We start from the raw sequence: 16,133 nt of genomic DNA, 5'->3' as shown, positions 1-16,133 counted from the left end.
AGGCAAAGTAAAAAAGAGGGAAGGAAGAAATGAAAGGAAGATAAGTGATAATTATATGTCAAGGAAAAAGAAACACTTTAATGGATTTCTGGAGAAAAGCAATATGATAATAAACTAAACTAACAAAAGGATTAAGAAGATCAAGGAAAGAGTTGCAAGGTTAAGGAAATGAGAAGTCAAAAACCAGAATCTTGGTAGCAAGTCATACATAGACCCACCAACCTATTTCATCCTTAAAAAATTTTTTTATCCTTAGGAAATCCTTCATTTTTAAGGATCTGATTTCTCATGGTATATTAACATTTGAAATTATTTATTTATAGTTTATTATGGATTTAATTTTGATCTTTAAGTTTCTATAATAGCTTTGATTCTAAAACAATCTATACAAAATTAGACTTTAAAGCAAGTTATTTCCTGCCAGAGCTTATTAATGTAATCCATGTTCTTTTTTTCCAAATTTCTTAACTCTCTAAAAAGAAATTATGAAGTCCATAAATGGTGTGATATAAAAGAGTTATTAGGCACTTTGAAATAACTTTTAAGTAGTATAGTGTATGTTATTAAGAATTATTTATTATTTGTGTATGAAACAGAAGAAAATTTATTTTCAAACTTCCACTGAAATATGATATAATTTTCTACCCAGCAAGATTAAGAATAGAATGGCTTAGCCTAGATATAAATTGCTTGGGTATAAACACAGTTATAAAAAATAAATAGTTGGCTTTATGAAGATTTGTTATAAATCTGAAAAGCAGGCAAAAGACATCTCTGTCATTACCAGACCCTATTTAAATAATGAAAAATTTTCTTTTTCTGGTTTAAAAAATAATATAGATTATAAAATAACTTGCAATTATATCCTTATGTGGTACTGTTTTCTATTTTTCTAACCACATTATTTTATTTTGAGCATCTTCCCATGTCATTAAATTTTGCAAAATATGTGATTTTTTGGGTTATATAAAAAACTCATATATGTATGTATAAGTTATTTAACCATAGATATTAAGGTTGGTTCTAATTTTTTATAAATATTAATAATGCTATGATAAATAATCCTGTACATAAGTCTTTGATAGCTTCTTTTATAATTTACAAAAATAAATTTCTGGAAACTATGATTGATTAAAATGTAAGAAGAATCTTAAGAATATACATGTATATATATCCTTATACATAATGTTCACTTGAAAGGTCACACAGATTTATATTCCTACTAGTGTCAATAGGAATACTCATCTCACTGCTTATTATAGCATAGAGATTATAATTTAAAAATGATTATCAATTAGATTGCACAATTTGCATTGTTTTAAATATTAAATAGATTTCTAGTGAGAGGGTACATGTTTTCTGACATTTCTTTGCCAAATTTATTTCTTTTCATAAAATGGCTGTTCTGCTCTTTAGTTATTTTATTTTATTTTTTCCTGAGATTAGAAGAGCTCCTCTGGGCTCTTTATCTGATCTTTTTTGTTGTATAATTTTTTTTTTTTTCACATCAGCTCTTCTATAAGGTCCTTGAGAGCAAGGCTAATATGTCTATCTACTGCTGTATTCCCAACACCTAGCATAGTATTTGACATATATTGCACTAAAAAAGATTCACTGAATAAATTTCTGAACTAATGTATTGTTTTGTTTTTAATGTAAGTAAAATGAGTAGGGAGAGCAGGTAATCATGAATTTTTGGGCAAGAAAACATATGACCAATTTTAGATTATATATCATTTTACAATATAAAAACTAGAGATTATTTTAGTTTGGGATATGCTCTGTATTGAAGTCCTAAATGAGACACAGCAGTTAATTACATGGATTTGAATCCTGGATCTATGTAATCAATTCCAAAATCAGCTACGAAAATAATGATGACACAGGTTATCTCCGTTCAGCTGCTTTTTGCACAAAACATGCCTAAAACAATTAAAAGTAAGTTTAAAGAGAGCAAAGCAATTAAATGGAACTGAAAGGTAGTATCCTTAATTTCACTATTCTTTGTATTTCTACAGTTCTTACTTTCCTATCTTCTTATAACTTGAACAGAACTCCAGTGGTTACCAAGAGAAACCAATATTCCATTTAAAAGACATAAGCTTGATCTGAATGAGAAAGACCTTAAATGAGGTTAGAACATTTCCTGTTGATAATCTCTAACTTTATGTAGCAGCATGGAATGCAAAAGCTGTGATTAATAAATGTAAATTACTTTATATTAACTAGATATTAATATAACATCAGAGAAAAGGGCTAACAAGAATGATCATATTTGTTCAGTCAGTGGAGAAATTTATTTCAAAGGAATGGGATTATAGGCCTACAGGGGACTTTAGAAGCTAATTAATTTAATACCAGGGCATTACAGAAATAGAAACTGAGGTCCATTTGTTCTCAAAAAGTTATAAGGTGGCAGACTAGGGCTGATACTCAATATTTAGTGCCTCACAGTGCAATTACATACTCAATGTCATGAAATTTTCAAACAATTTCAGATCCATAATTTTTATTTTTTATTTTTTTAAAGATTTATTTATGAATTCATGAGAGACAAGATACTGAGAGAGAGAGGCAGAGACACACACAGGCTCCTCACAGGGAGGAGACAAGATACTGAGAGAGAGAGGCAGAGACACAGGCTCCTCGCAGGGAGCCTGATGCGGGACTCGATCCCAGATCCCAGGATCAATGATCTGAGCTGAAGGCAGGCACCCAACCACTGAGTCACCCAGGCATCCCAAAGGATTCATAATTTTTAAATGTCTGCCAGTAAATCAGTCAAATGCAAATGCTAAACTTGCTTCTTCCATAATATCATTAAACTGAATTCATGAATATGCAAAAATAATCTGGTTTTGATATCCATATAAATTATAGGAATCAAAAGCCTAAAAGTTCTGCATACACTTTCAGAGGTAGAAAATACAAGCTACTAAGTTTAATTAAGAAAAGACTAAAATATTTAACTTCTGGAAGATTATTACACCATTGTTTTTAACTGGGAAGTAGGAAACACCTAAAATATCCAAGTAGAGGTTGGCAAAAAAAAAAAAAAAATGAGGCTTACATCTACAAAGTAGAATGCTAAACAATAAATAATAATGTTGCAAAAGATAATTTTTAAAAATGTAAAGTTCATGACATAGGAAGATGTTCATATTACTAAATGATTAAAATAGGTTAAAGTATTATATAGTTTATTAATAATAGCTAAACTTTATTGAGTACTTTCTATGTTTCACAGACTATGATAAGCTATTTGCATTTTAAAATTTAAATCTTAAAAACTCTATGAGGTAAATAGTATTATCTTTCATTTAAAGATAAGTAAATTATAAACGTAAGTAACTTTCTGAGAGCCACACATTTAATAAGTGATAAAGCTGATATTCCTCACCAGGTCTGTCAGACTCCAGTATCTGAGCCCTTAATCATTGCCTTCCCATTATTATCCATTTATATAAAATATTTGAATTTATAGAAAAAAATAACAGAATAATACATAGCAAAATTTAGATGTTGCTATTTATTAAGGGTAGTCATACAGGAACTCTTTTCTTTTTTTTTGCTGTAAAATGAGCATATATATTGCTTTTTAAAAAATGAAATAAATTAAAAAAGACCATGCCACTTTCAGACTATCTAAGCTGTAAAACTGTTAACTCCATAGCTAATCATTTCTGGTTACCTAAATCTTCTCAAACTAATCAATATTCATTTGCAAGCTCAGATTTCAGGATGGCAATTATACACTTGACAGTTAAGTTATACTCAGCTTCAATGATGAACATAATTCTGTGAACACTGAATAATTAGAAAAGGATCAGGGGAATTCCATTTTCAATTTTCATGACATATAAATGCAGAGGGGACACTTAATTAGATGAATGAAGAAACAGAAATTAATGTATAATCCTGCATACTTAGCAGAATGTCACAGAATAACCATTTAAAATAATTTGTAAATTCAAAATTAATAGCTAAAACATATTGTAATTATCGAATTCCAGTTTTATCAAAATACGAAATACTTTACCATAGTATGTAGTACCTTTCTCACTAAAAGAGTATGAGAACCTTCCTTTATTTGAAGCCTTGAAAATCTGTTTTGCTATAAAGCCAGATTAAATAGCAAAACATACCTGTTACAGAGGAGAAAGTAGGCAATAATGAATGAGAATTATGTTTACAGGAGTTAGGCATTTAATGAAAAATAAAAGAGCTTGGTGAGTATACAGAATGCCAGGTGAGTATTTATATATGTCAGTATTAGCCCAATATTGTCAATCTGATTTTTTAAGGAAAAGCTGAAAATTTCTATTTTTATTTAAAGTCTCACTAAGATTAAGTGTTCTAAGCTAATTTAAAAAAAAAGAGAGCCATTTCCAATTATATTCCTAATATAAGAGCCATTCAGGCACCTCCCACACCACCTTTGTTAAAAGCTGCCCAAACCCTCTTACAAAGGAGGTGGCTGGTGCCAGCGAGTGTGGCCCACCATGGGGTACAGGCTAGACCTGGCAACCAGAGGGAGCCAGGCCTGTTCTGCTGCAAAGGCTCATTCCCAGGCTGAGTGAGGGATTGGCTCTGTGTGGCTGAGGGACATCACAGTCCCCGGACCCCCGGCAGCCAGAGAAGAGGGGTCTGGGATGCCTTTCACAGCAGTGGCTTAGAAGTGCAACTTTAAGGGTGAAAGTCTTCTCTCATTTTTAATCTGGGAGGAGAAACTCTGTTTCTTGCCCTAGAATTAATCTGGATCACAGAGTCAGGTGAATCATTTGTAAGTTTAAGCATAGTACTGGTGGTCATTTACATAAAGGATACAATCTTGGACTGAGAATACCACCATAACATTGTCTCAATGGAAGATACTATTCAGCATATGTAATTTTGACCTAGGATATTTTCAAGAAACAAGCCAGTTTACTCATTTTATTGTACTAGTGACCCTTTAAGTATGGCCCATGGACCTATGAAGGATCCTCTTCAGGGATCCACAAGGCCAAATTATTTTAACAATAGTACTAAGACATTATTTTCCTTTTTCACTGTACTGACATTTGCACTGATGGTACAAAAGCAATGGTGGGTTGGCATCTTAGTGCAAATCAAGATAGTGGATCCAAACAGTATGAATAATCATTGTATTTTTCACTACTATGTACTAATAGTTAAAAAAAAAACAAAAACTAACAGTTTCAAAAAAGAAAAGCTAGTTTCATTTGACATTGTCTTCAATGAAACAGTAAATGCTAGTTTAAACATGTTCCTTGAGTATGACAAAATGGAAAGTATGAATAAAATATTTCCACTGCATACCAGAGGATGATGGTTGCCTCAAGGAAAAGTACTTCTGCAATGGAGATGTAAGCTGAACTAGCCAGGTTTTGCACAGAACACTATTTTTATTTACTTGAAGGAATGAAAGAATGACAAACTATGATTATCCAGACTTAGATGTTTGGTAGAAATTTTCTCAAAACTGAATGAAATGAGCCTGCCAACTGAAGGAAAACAGATAGGATTTGTTGCCTTTCTTCCCCCACAAGGATAAAATTCTAGCTTTTAAGCAAAAATTAGAATTGTGGGAAACATACATCACCATGAGTTTGAGAGCTTCCAATGCTTCCAATGCTTTTTTTTGATCAGTGTGGTGGTTAAAAAACAAAGACAAGTTTTTGGTATAATATAATGAAAAATGTCAACATTTGGAAGAACTTATATTTTCTCAGTGACCAACAGATACATTCCAAAACCATGTCCAGGTATAAGATCTATTCAATGTTCAAAATGGACCAACAAATTTTAACATATCAGAGCATAGTATAGTCTTTGAGGGGGTTTTATATTTCATACTTTTAACTAGTTAGTTAAAATTAACTTTTAACAAACTATCAATTGTAAATTTTTGGTGTAGTGTCAAAAGAATATCCATGATTATGTGAAAACACTAGTCCTTTCTTTTCTGACTACATAATTGTGTGAAACTGAATTTTTTAAATATTCTTCAAGCAAAACATATCACAACAGATTAAAGTACAGAAGCAGATGTGAGAATTCAGCTGTCTTCTATTAAAGTAGACATCAAAATATATTTGAAAGATATAAAACAATGCCATCCTTTTCCACCTTTTTTTTTTGTTTTGGAAAATATTATTTTCTTTTTTTTTAAGATTTTTAAAAAATTTTTATTTATTTATGATAGTCACACAGAGAGAGAGAAAGAGAGAGAGAGAGAGAGAGAGAGGCAGAGACATAGGCAGAGGGAGAAGCAGGCCCCATGCACCGGGAGCCCGACGTGGGACTCGATCCGGGGTCTCCAGGATCGCGCCCTGGGCCAAAGGCAGGCGCTAAACCGCTGCGCCACCCAGGGATCCCAGAAAATATTATTTTCATTACAATGTTGTTTATGTTAACATATAAAGGCTTTATTATTCTTATTTTGAAGCAAATAAAAATATTTAAAAATTCTCAGTTTAAAAAAAAATTCTCAGTTTTAATTTCTAGTACAGGAAATATTGCTAGACATAACCCACAAAAACAGAAACTATTTGGATTCCTAATTTTTAAGTGCTCTTGAGACTGTTAAGTGTGAGAATTTTGGATTTGACCCATATTATTGAGAATATTATTGCCCACATGGGGCAATTAACCTTGCACAAAAGAAAACTTTTATTTTTATGTCCAGAGAATGTACTATTGATGTCACTAATTCTGTGCTTTCTAAACATTTTGATACTTGTTGACTCTACATATAAAACCCATAAATTTCTATAATGTCATTAACAGTTGAACAGATGTTGGTATACCAATGATGATATAATTTCAGACAAAAGCAAAAGTAACTTAATATTTAAAGTAGTATGCAAAAAGTAGATTTTGTCTAGGCTTTTCAAAATAGGGGAAAGCAATCTGCAAGCTTCACCTAGTATTTTGATTTAGGCTAGAATTTTAACAACTTCATAAGATTCTCCAGAGACTTGGGACCCTCAGATTTAGAACCAATGAACTAACCATATCATATAATCACTGTGGTGTTCACAAAGGAAAATGATGACAGTGTGGAATAGTTTGTACAAACTAACATGACTGAGAAAAAAAATCAAATGATTATGTAAAGGAAATCACACTGCTTTTCAGACATAAGACATTAAAAAAAACTTTGAAAATCATTTCTTCTTTACCCAGAGTAATCTAAACTCATTTGCTCAAAGGAAAATAATAGAAAACATAGAGTGAAGTCTTAACTCTGCATTTTGTTTTAATTAAGATTATACATTAGTATATTAAGATATTTCAATACATATAGTTTTTAATCATTTCATAACCTTTAGTTTTAGATGGATAGTATTTATATTTTCTTCCTAAGAAGAAAACTTGCTAGTTTGTTTGGCTACAAAATTCTATTCTAATCTTTAAGATACATAAATATGTGACAAGAGAGTACATTTATTTTTTAAGCCAAACAGGATGCTTAATTAATAAAAAGATAATTAAAGTCTTTAGAAATTATTTCCTATTTTAACAACATCTATTGAGAATGATGAATTGACTGAAAGTTTGATTTTTTTTTTTTTTTTTTGCTCTGGTCATTCTCTACCCCATGCCTCTTAATTTCAAATAGAGACGCTGATGCCTTTCATAATTGAAAAATTAGCATTCATTTAAGTTGTGAATCATGCTCACTTTTCAAGAGAATTGATCTGTTAAAGAATTATTCTTTTAGCAAATCATTTTTGGGAGATTATCACTGTGTTAGAATTTGAGTCTTCTAGATATTGCCCACTATTATTTAAATGGAATCTATATAACTATTTGTCTTTTTTGCTTAAGCCATTCTTTTACTTAGGGCAATGAAAGACTAAAATTTCAAGTTTGTTCTTAAAAGATACTTAACAGTGTCATATAGCAAGTGAAGTAAAATTCATTTGTCATTTCAGTCAGATTTCATTAAAAGAACTGGTATAAAAAAGAAATGACTTTTCCACATCCAATAAAATATTATGTCATTTCAGTACAACAAATAAATATCATTGGTGACAATGTCATTTAATAAAGAATTGTTTAGAAAAATTGGTTGTCTTCACTAGATTGTGTATTAAAAAGGAAATCCAAATGGTAAATTTTATAGATCTTGTTCTCACTATAGCTGGTAATCTTAAAGAGTAAAAGGACAATCTAGAATATTATATTGTAGTAAAGATATAAAATGTGAAACCAAAATAGTATTTACTATTACACTTGATGACTTAAAAAAATAGATGCATGGCAGTAAATGAACAGGAAGTCTTTTAGCTTAAATACTGCCTCAATGACAAAAAGCTATAGAGGGAAAGTGGTTCTTTTTTTTTTTTTTTTTAAAGATTTTATTTATTTATTCATGAGAGACAGAGAGAGAGAAGAGAGAGAGGCAGAGACACAGGCAGAGGGAGAAGCAGGCTCCATGCAGGGAGCCTGATATGGGACTCGATCCTGGGTCTCCAGGATCAGGCCCTGAGCCAAAGACGGCGCTAAAACGCTGAGCTACCTGGGCTGCCCGGGAAAGTGGTTCTTGATGGTTATTCCCAGAGAATTCTGTACTCCTGGTGATAAATCATGGCACTTATACTTTATTATAATTTGTAGTTGCCTATTTTGTCTGTTTGTAATGGTACGAACAATGTGTGCTGCTCACCACTGCTTTCCCAGCATTAGGCAAACTATTTAATAAATTAATAACTCTGTTGGGAAGGTAAGGACTGCATTTCTTTAAAGACACAAAGCTCAGAAAAGTGTAGTTATTAAGCAGAGACACCAGCATTTGAATCCATGTCTTCTATTATCAAGTTAAGTATTCTTTTACTGCTGATCTTTCAAGACCATATTGTATTTCTGATGTAAAGAAAATATATTTGCACAGATATTTCTGCACATAACAGACTGCATGTCTAATATGAAACATGAAGAGGGATTTCTATGGAGTTTAGCTAACACTATTAGGTACTAAATTATAAATATCAGAACCAAGATGAAGTAAAAGTAAAAATGTCAAACTCACTAGTACTATAATTTTATGCTGGATATCATTCCTGCAATGTCTCATATATTTATCTCAGATTGAATACATTCAAAATCAAAATGAATTGACTCCTTTACTTTACTGTCAAAATGAGTTTCTTCCCTTATTATTCTTTAATATAGTTAACAATATCACCCTTTACCTGTATCTTAAATTAGAAGCCTAACATTCAGACTTTTCTTCCCTAGATTTTTATACTGAAAATTAAAATAAACAATTCACCTAGAATAGACAGATTTAAATCCTGGCCTTGCAATTTTATTCGGTAGGCAATGGCAAAAAATTTTTTTATAAATAAAAAGAAGCTGACATCTGAAGTTGGATTTTGAAGTCACTGAATTAGACTTTTCATGTAGTAATGAAGTTTTAGTCTGAGAGTTCTTGACTGGTGATAACTGGCTGGTGACAACTGTGTTTAAAGTGGTCATTATTGTTGAATATAATTCTCAAAACCTCTACGCAACACAAAAGCTTTTGTTTTTATTCATCCTTCATTCCCTGGTGAAATGTTCTCCTCAGAGAGGACTTCTCTGATAATCCTACCTCTGTAAGGTTTCCCTTTTATTTTCTACCAGTACTACTTTTTCTTTTGCTTAGCATGAATTTCAATTTATAATTATTAAGTTTGGTAAAATTATAATTATTAGAATAATTTATGTTTATCTACCTACTTATTTTAAGATACCATCAACTAAACTGTAAACTCCATAAGGGCAGATATTATATCTGTCATTGATATAAAAGCATAAATAATATCTAGTTTAGTTTTAATTAAGCAGTCTTATAATTTGAGATCTTCAATACATAAATTTGACTTTCTTCACTACCTTTTAAAAAAATCAATATTCAAACTAGTTTTTTATTATGTTAGTGTTCTGATTCAGCCGTTGGAAGTTTAATTTTAAAATTACACTGAAGTACTAATTTTATTTTTGAGGTATATATTCTGGTACAGGTAAAAATTACCTAAAAGGACAAGCAAGAATCTTATTCCTAGATAAACATACAGAAAAAAAAATCCTAGAAAAAAGAGATATTCAAATACACGATTTTATTTAATTCATTGTTATTTCATCTAAGTGTTAACTAAGGAAAAAATATTAAGACAAGCTATATGTTCTCCTAAAGTTTTGTAATGAGCAAATTAACTTAATAGATGTTAATGTTTTTATTTTTAGGATTTCACTTTAGTAAATTTGGAATGCCAAGTTTTAGAATTGCATTTAATATTCCTTTTGTAATTAAGATGTTCACGAAGTTTTAAAAAGGCTCAAAAACTACTATGTTTAATTAAATTTAGCTTAGATATTTATATTCACAGTATATTATCAAGGAAAAGAATATTGCATCTTGAATAGCTCCATTTTCCCAATATTTTTGGTCTAAATATTTGGTGAATGACTAAACATTTATAGCAGACTTAACTTCCAGCTTTATTACCAGGCTTTAGAAATGTGCGTACCTCGGACAGTTGGGATTTAATGAAAACAACAAATTCTTTTGCTTTGAAAATTTAAAAGACATGAATGAGATTCTTCTAATCAATTCAAGTCCAAGAACTCCATGTTTTCAATCAGTTGAAGATGTATGTAGCTGACAGGCACCTGACTAGCATTAACATATATTTTATGTCTAGAATGTTCCAATAGTTTTCCTTCATTGAAGATTTAGAGCCATATATTTTTTAAACTATAAAATTAATATTGGTTATATTGACACAAATCTAAAAGGAATGATATGTAGCAGTAACACTGGGAGGACTTTGCTGAGAAGGTTGTACCATTGTAAAAGCAACTGCACTACACATATGAAGAATTGCTTGAGATCATGTCTAGTTAAGTCCAGTTATAACATTCTTAAAACTCATGTAAAAGTTGGAATTGAGGAAGACAGTATATAAGTTCTAAATCTGATGACAAAGAAAAAGCCACACTTTGAAAAATTACCTGCAGATCTCTTGAATAAATTTAGTGTACAGCTAATAACTAACACCATATCTTATTAAATAAGAAGGAATGTTACCATTAATTTTTTGATGCCAATATTGGATCCATCATATAGAAAACTTAAAAGCACAAATGACTAACTTAACCAGGAAAGGGACATTCCAGAAGAAAGTAGTTACAACCACTATTAAGTCTGCTACTTAATTTATCATATACATGAAGATGTGAGGCAACAAATAAATGTCTAATCCTTTTTTCCTCCCACATATGATTCAATACTTGGGAAAATCATAAGAAATAAATACTAAAAAACTTCCTTCCTTCCCCAAAGGTTGGCATTAAAACTTTCTTTCTAATCAATTTAGATTTGTTTCCAAACATTAGGCAGCAACATTCCAAGTTGAATGTGTTTGAAAAAATTTGGCATGATACTAGAGCAGGGAGCTACCCCAACCTAGAGAAGTTAAAAAAAAAAAAAATCCCTTAGGTGACATTTTTAGATTCTGTTAATATTACTGTTTATTGGGCAGAAATGCATTCATCCTTTGCATAAACAAATAACTTCACATTTATACTGATGAGTATGCTAAAAAAATAAGTCTAAAACAAAAAAACAGGAGCTACAGAAAGTGATACCTATAGCTGTGAGGTAGGAGTAAACATTTTGTATGAAATTTCCATTATCCTATTGTTGGCCTAATATGACTGTGAAACAATAGTAATTATCTTATAGTCCATTCATTTTTCATTGCATTATCTTGCATGCAATCCAACCTTGACAAGCAGAGGGAAATATTGGTTACTTTTTCCAGATTTGTATAGTAGAACAGGTTTAAGGTGCCAAGGAACTGTACTTACTTTTGGTGTTGGGCAGGAAGCTGTAGAAAGACGAGATGTAGCCTGAGCACGAGGCGATTCTGAAGGAGTAGTGCTGAGGGAAGCTGTGTCTCGTGGGAGCACCTGAACACCACGAGAAATGATGGAGTCTGGAATCTGAACAAGAAAAACAAGGATGGTTTAATATTCTGAAAATAGCAACACCATTGAAATCAATACCTACACTATTTTTTTGGGCATTCTTGCTGCCTAGCTGTCATATATTTAGTCTCACTTACTGTTAGATATAAATATATTCAACAATTTGGGATAGGATAGAAACCTTTAGATTTAAAATATTTTCCCTGGTCAAATAATATTTCACGAAAGTTCTCTTTTTAGGAGAGGCAATCTAGCATTGTAGTTAAGGAGCAAAGTGTTTGCCATTCACATTACTGGCTCTGCCACTTAATAATATTTAATTCGTATATATTTTCCATTTTCCTGTCAGATTCTCCACCCTTCTTCATCCTCACTGCTCTAAGCTGACCTGTATAGATAGAATCAACAAGTTATTCTGTGCTTTCTAGTTTCTAGTTGGGTTCAGCCAACTGGGAAGACACTACCAGGAAACTGAAAGGTTAGAGGAGAGTAAGGTCTGGTTTATACCTGTGGTTCCTTTTCTACTAGGTTACCACAGGTTGGCTAGGTCATAGCCACTGTCAGATGATACTTGTTTATGGCTCTTCTCTGGATTCCAGTAGCACTTTCCTCCATTTACCCCATTATGACTAGGAGTATTAATGATCCCAGTATTACTAATCCCAGGGCACCGCATTGTGTCTTGTTGCTTGCCCTAAAATCTGCCCAAACCTTTGTAAACACTATTGTTGCTTATTAAACTCTTCTCAATTATCCATTTAACTATGCTATGACTTCTGTGGGGGCACTGATGGCTCTGCTTTTTAAATCACCATTTCCTTTAACTAGAAAAATGAAGATAATGATAGCATCTACCTTACCAGATTACTGTTGAGGATTAAATAAGATAATGCATATAAATTATCTAGCACTACAAAGTAGTAAATACTTAATAAATGTTAGCTATTATTATTAGATGTTACACTTATCAACATGTTAAAAACTTATGTAACTGAGTATCACTATTCTAAAAATATACAAACATAAGAACAAATAATGTGGATTATTCATTTAAAAATTATTATGTTGATTATAAAATTATTATTGTGAACTATGCATAATTTGCATAGTTCTGGGTAATACTAATGGGTTTAGGTTTTCTGATTTTGAACTGAGAACTTGACCACTTTCAAGTTTTGAGCACAGAGGTAATATACATATGATAAAAGAATAAGCAATTAACATCAGTCACTCAATATCTCTTACTTTGTGAAAACAAGGAAGCAGTAGCCAGACTTTATGACTAGAAAGGTGCTCCTAATCTTATGCATCATCTGTTCCTCATAAATTTTCATAGAAGCTCTTTTATTTAGTTCCCATACCAATATCCTCATTGCCAAGCTACCATCTTAGGGCCTAACAATTTATAAGTAATATTCCCATACTAGGGTGAAAAGCAATGGGAATTCTGAGAAGAAAAACTGCTCTATCGGCTAGTATATTTGAGTACTTAATTGTGATAAATAATTTAAAGAAATGGAGGTAGTCGATTTATTTTTTAAAGATATTTTACTTAAATTCAAGCTAACATATAGTAAAACACTCAGTGCTCATCTCATCTTGTGCCTTCCTTAATGCCAACATATAGTTCATCATTAGTTTCATATGTAGAGTTCAGTAATTCATCAGTTGCATATAACACCCAGTGCTCATTACATCTTGTGTCTCCTTAATGCCCATCACCTGGTTACCCCATCCCCCCACCCACCTTCCCTTCTGCAACACTTTGTTTCCCAGGGTTAGGAGTCTCATGGTTTGTCTTCCTCTAATTTTTCCCCACTCAAGTTTCCCTCCTTTAGATATTCTGATTTAAAAGAGTTAGATGTTGCCATTAATAACTAGTAAAAAGAAATAAAGTCAAAGAAGGCTCCTATTATACTTAACATGACACCATGTTCCTTTACTTCATAGCAATTTCCAGTTATTCTACATTTATATGTATGATGGTTTGATCAATGTCTATCTCCCATACTAGAACGCTTTGTCACAATGAAATCATGCTTTTGCTACTATTTTATGTCCAGTACCTAAGAAGGTACATGCACAAAGTAGTAAGTATGCAGGATATATAGATTTCTAGACTCACAAACACATGTTTACATATACTACACATTCTGTGTGTGTGTGTGTGTGTGTGTGTGTGTGTGTGAATGTAAACAGGACAGCTGGATTTTTCAGGGAAAAGATAAGTTTAAATTTAAAATACATATTTTGGGGTTAATAGTCTGAGATACCCAATGAGCTATTTGAAATATGGCACTGGAGCTCAGAAAAGTTAGGAGTTGGTATACACTTTGGGAATTATCAATGGAAGTGACAGTTTAAGTCATGCATATGTTTCAGGTCATCAAAGGACAGTACATAAAAGAACAAAAGATGATGGTTGATAATTCTAGGAGAGATCTATATTACAGGTTTAACAGAAGAAAAAAATTAAGGGGGAAAATAATCTGTAAATGAAATAACAGTATATCCTAATTTTCCTTGAACAATCAAGATTTATATCTATCATACCAGCTCAATTATTAAATAGCACATCTTTTCACTTTCATAAGTATTTCAGTTTGGAAGATAAATTATCTTACTGGACCACTTTCTTACACCATACACACAAAAAATTTTTTAATGGATTAAAGACCTAAGTGTGAGATTTGAAGTCATAAAAATCCTAGAAGAGAACACAGGGAGTAACCTCTTTGACATCAACCGTAGCAACTTCTTTCTAAATGTCTCCTGAGGTAAGGGAAACAAAAGCAAAAATGAACTATTGGACTTCCATTAAAATAAAAAGCTTCTGAACAGCAAAGGAAACAATCAACAAAACTAAAAGGCAACCTACAGAATGGCAGAAGATATATGCAAATGACATATCTGATAAAGTGTTAGTATCCAAAATCTATAACGAACTTATAAAACTCAGTACCCCAAAGACAAATTGTGCAATTAAAAATGGGCAGCAGACATAGACATTTTCCAAAGAAGATATACAGATGGATAACAGACATTGAAGAGATGCTCAACATCACTGATCATCAGGGAAATGTAAATCAAAACTACAATGAGATATCACCTCACACCTGTCAGAATGGCTAAAATCAGCAAAAAGAAACAAGTGTTGGCGAGGATGTAGAGAAAGGGAATTATCTTACACTTTTGGTGGGAATGCAAATTAGTGCAGTTATTCTGCGAAACAGTATGTATGGCGATTCCTCAGAAAACTAAAAATATAACTACCTTATGATACAATAATTGCAGTACTAGGTATTTACTCAAAGAATACAAAAATACTAACTGAAAGGCATACATGCACCCTGATGTTTATAGCAGCATTATCTATAATAGCCAAGTTATGGCCACAGTCCAATGTCCATCGACTTATACATGGATAAAAAAGATGTTACACACACACACACACACAGGAATATTACTCAGTCATAAAAAGAAAGAAATCTTGCCATTTGCAATGACGTGGATGGAGCTAGAGAGTATTATGCTAAGTGAAATAAGTTGGTCAGAGAGATAACAAATATATGATTTCACTCGTGTAGAATTTTTTTTTTTTTTTTAACTCGTGTAGAATTTAAGAAACAAAACAAATGAGGAAAGGAGGGGAAAAAAGAGAGGAAGCTCACCAAGGAACAGATTCTTAACTATAGACAGCAAAGTGATGGTTAACAGAGGGGAGGTGTGTGGGAGGATCGTAAAATAGGTAATGGGGATTAAGGAGTGCATTTTTGTGATAAGCACTGGATGTTGTATGGAACTGTTGAATCACTAAATTGTATATCTCAAACTAACTTACACTGTATGTTACCTAACTGGAATCTAAATAAAAACTTTAAAAAAGCCATTAGATCCTTCAATTAAAGAAGTTATCAGGACAGTAAAAAAGGTAGAAGTGAGTCAAGGAAGCAAGTGGGATGATAAAGTAGGGTAATTATAAGAAAAGAAGAGGGGATCCCTGGGTGACTCAGCGGTTTAGGGCCTGCCTTCGGCCCAGGGTGTGATCCTGGAGTCCCAGGATCGAGTCCCACGTCTGGCTCTCTGCATGGAACCTGCTTCTCCCTCTGTCTGTGTCTCTGCCTCTCTCTCTCTCTCTCTCTCTCTGT

The 16,133-nt window shown here is 32.1% G+C and overlaps 1 protein-coding gene across 14 annotated transcripts in view; it reads right to left on the bottom strand.

The window, feature by feature from the left end:
• GPHN (gephyrin) overlaps window positions 1–16,133 on the bottom strand; it is a 625,991-nt gene that overhangs the window by 195,454 nt on the left and 414,404 nt on the right. For all 14 annotated transcript variants that reach the window (XM_038544964.1, XM_038544965.1, XM_038544967.1 and 11 more), the window contains one exon: window positions 11,866–12,000. In XM_038544964.1, the coding sequence (XP_038400892.1) occupies window positions 11,866–12,000 (135 nt within the window). The remainder of the gene's footprint in view (window positions 1–11,865; window positions 12,001–16,133) is intronic.

Source organism: Canis lupus, chromosome 8 (assembly GCF_011100685.1).
Source record: "Canis lupus familiaris isolate Mischka breed German Shepherd chromosome 8, alternate assembly UU_Cfam_GSD_1.0, whole genome shotgun sequence".
Lineage (NCBI taxonomy): Eukaryota > Metazoa > Chordata > Mammalia > Carnivora > Canidae > Canis > Canis lupus.
This window is presented reverse-complemented; position numbering and strand designations above follow the sequence as displayed.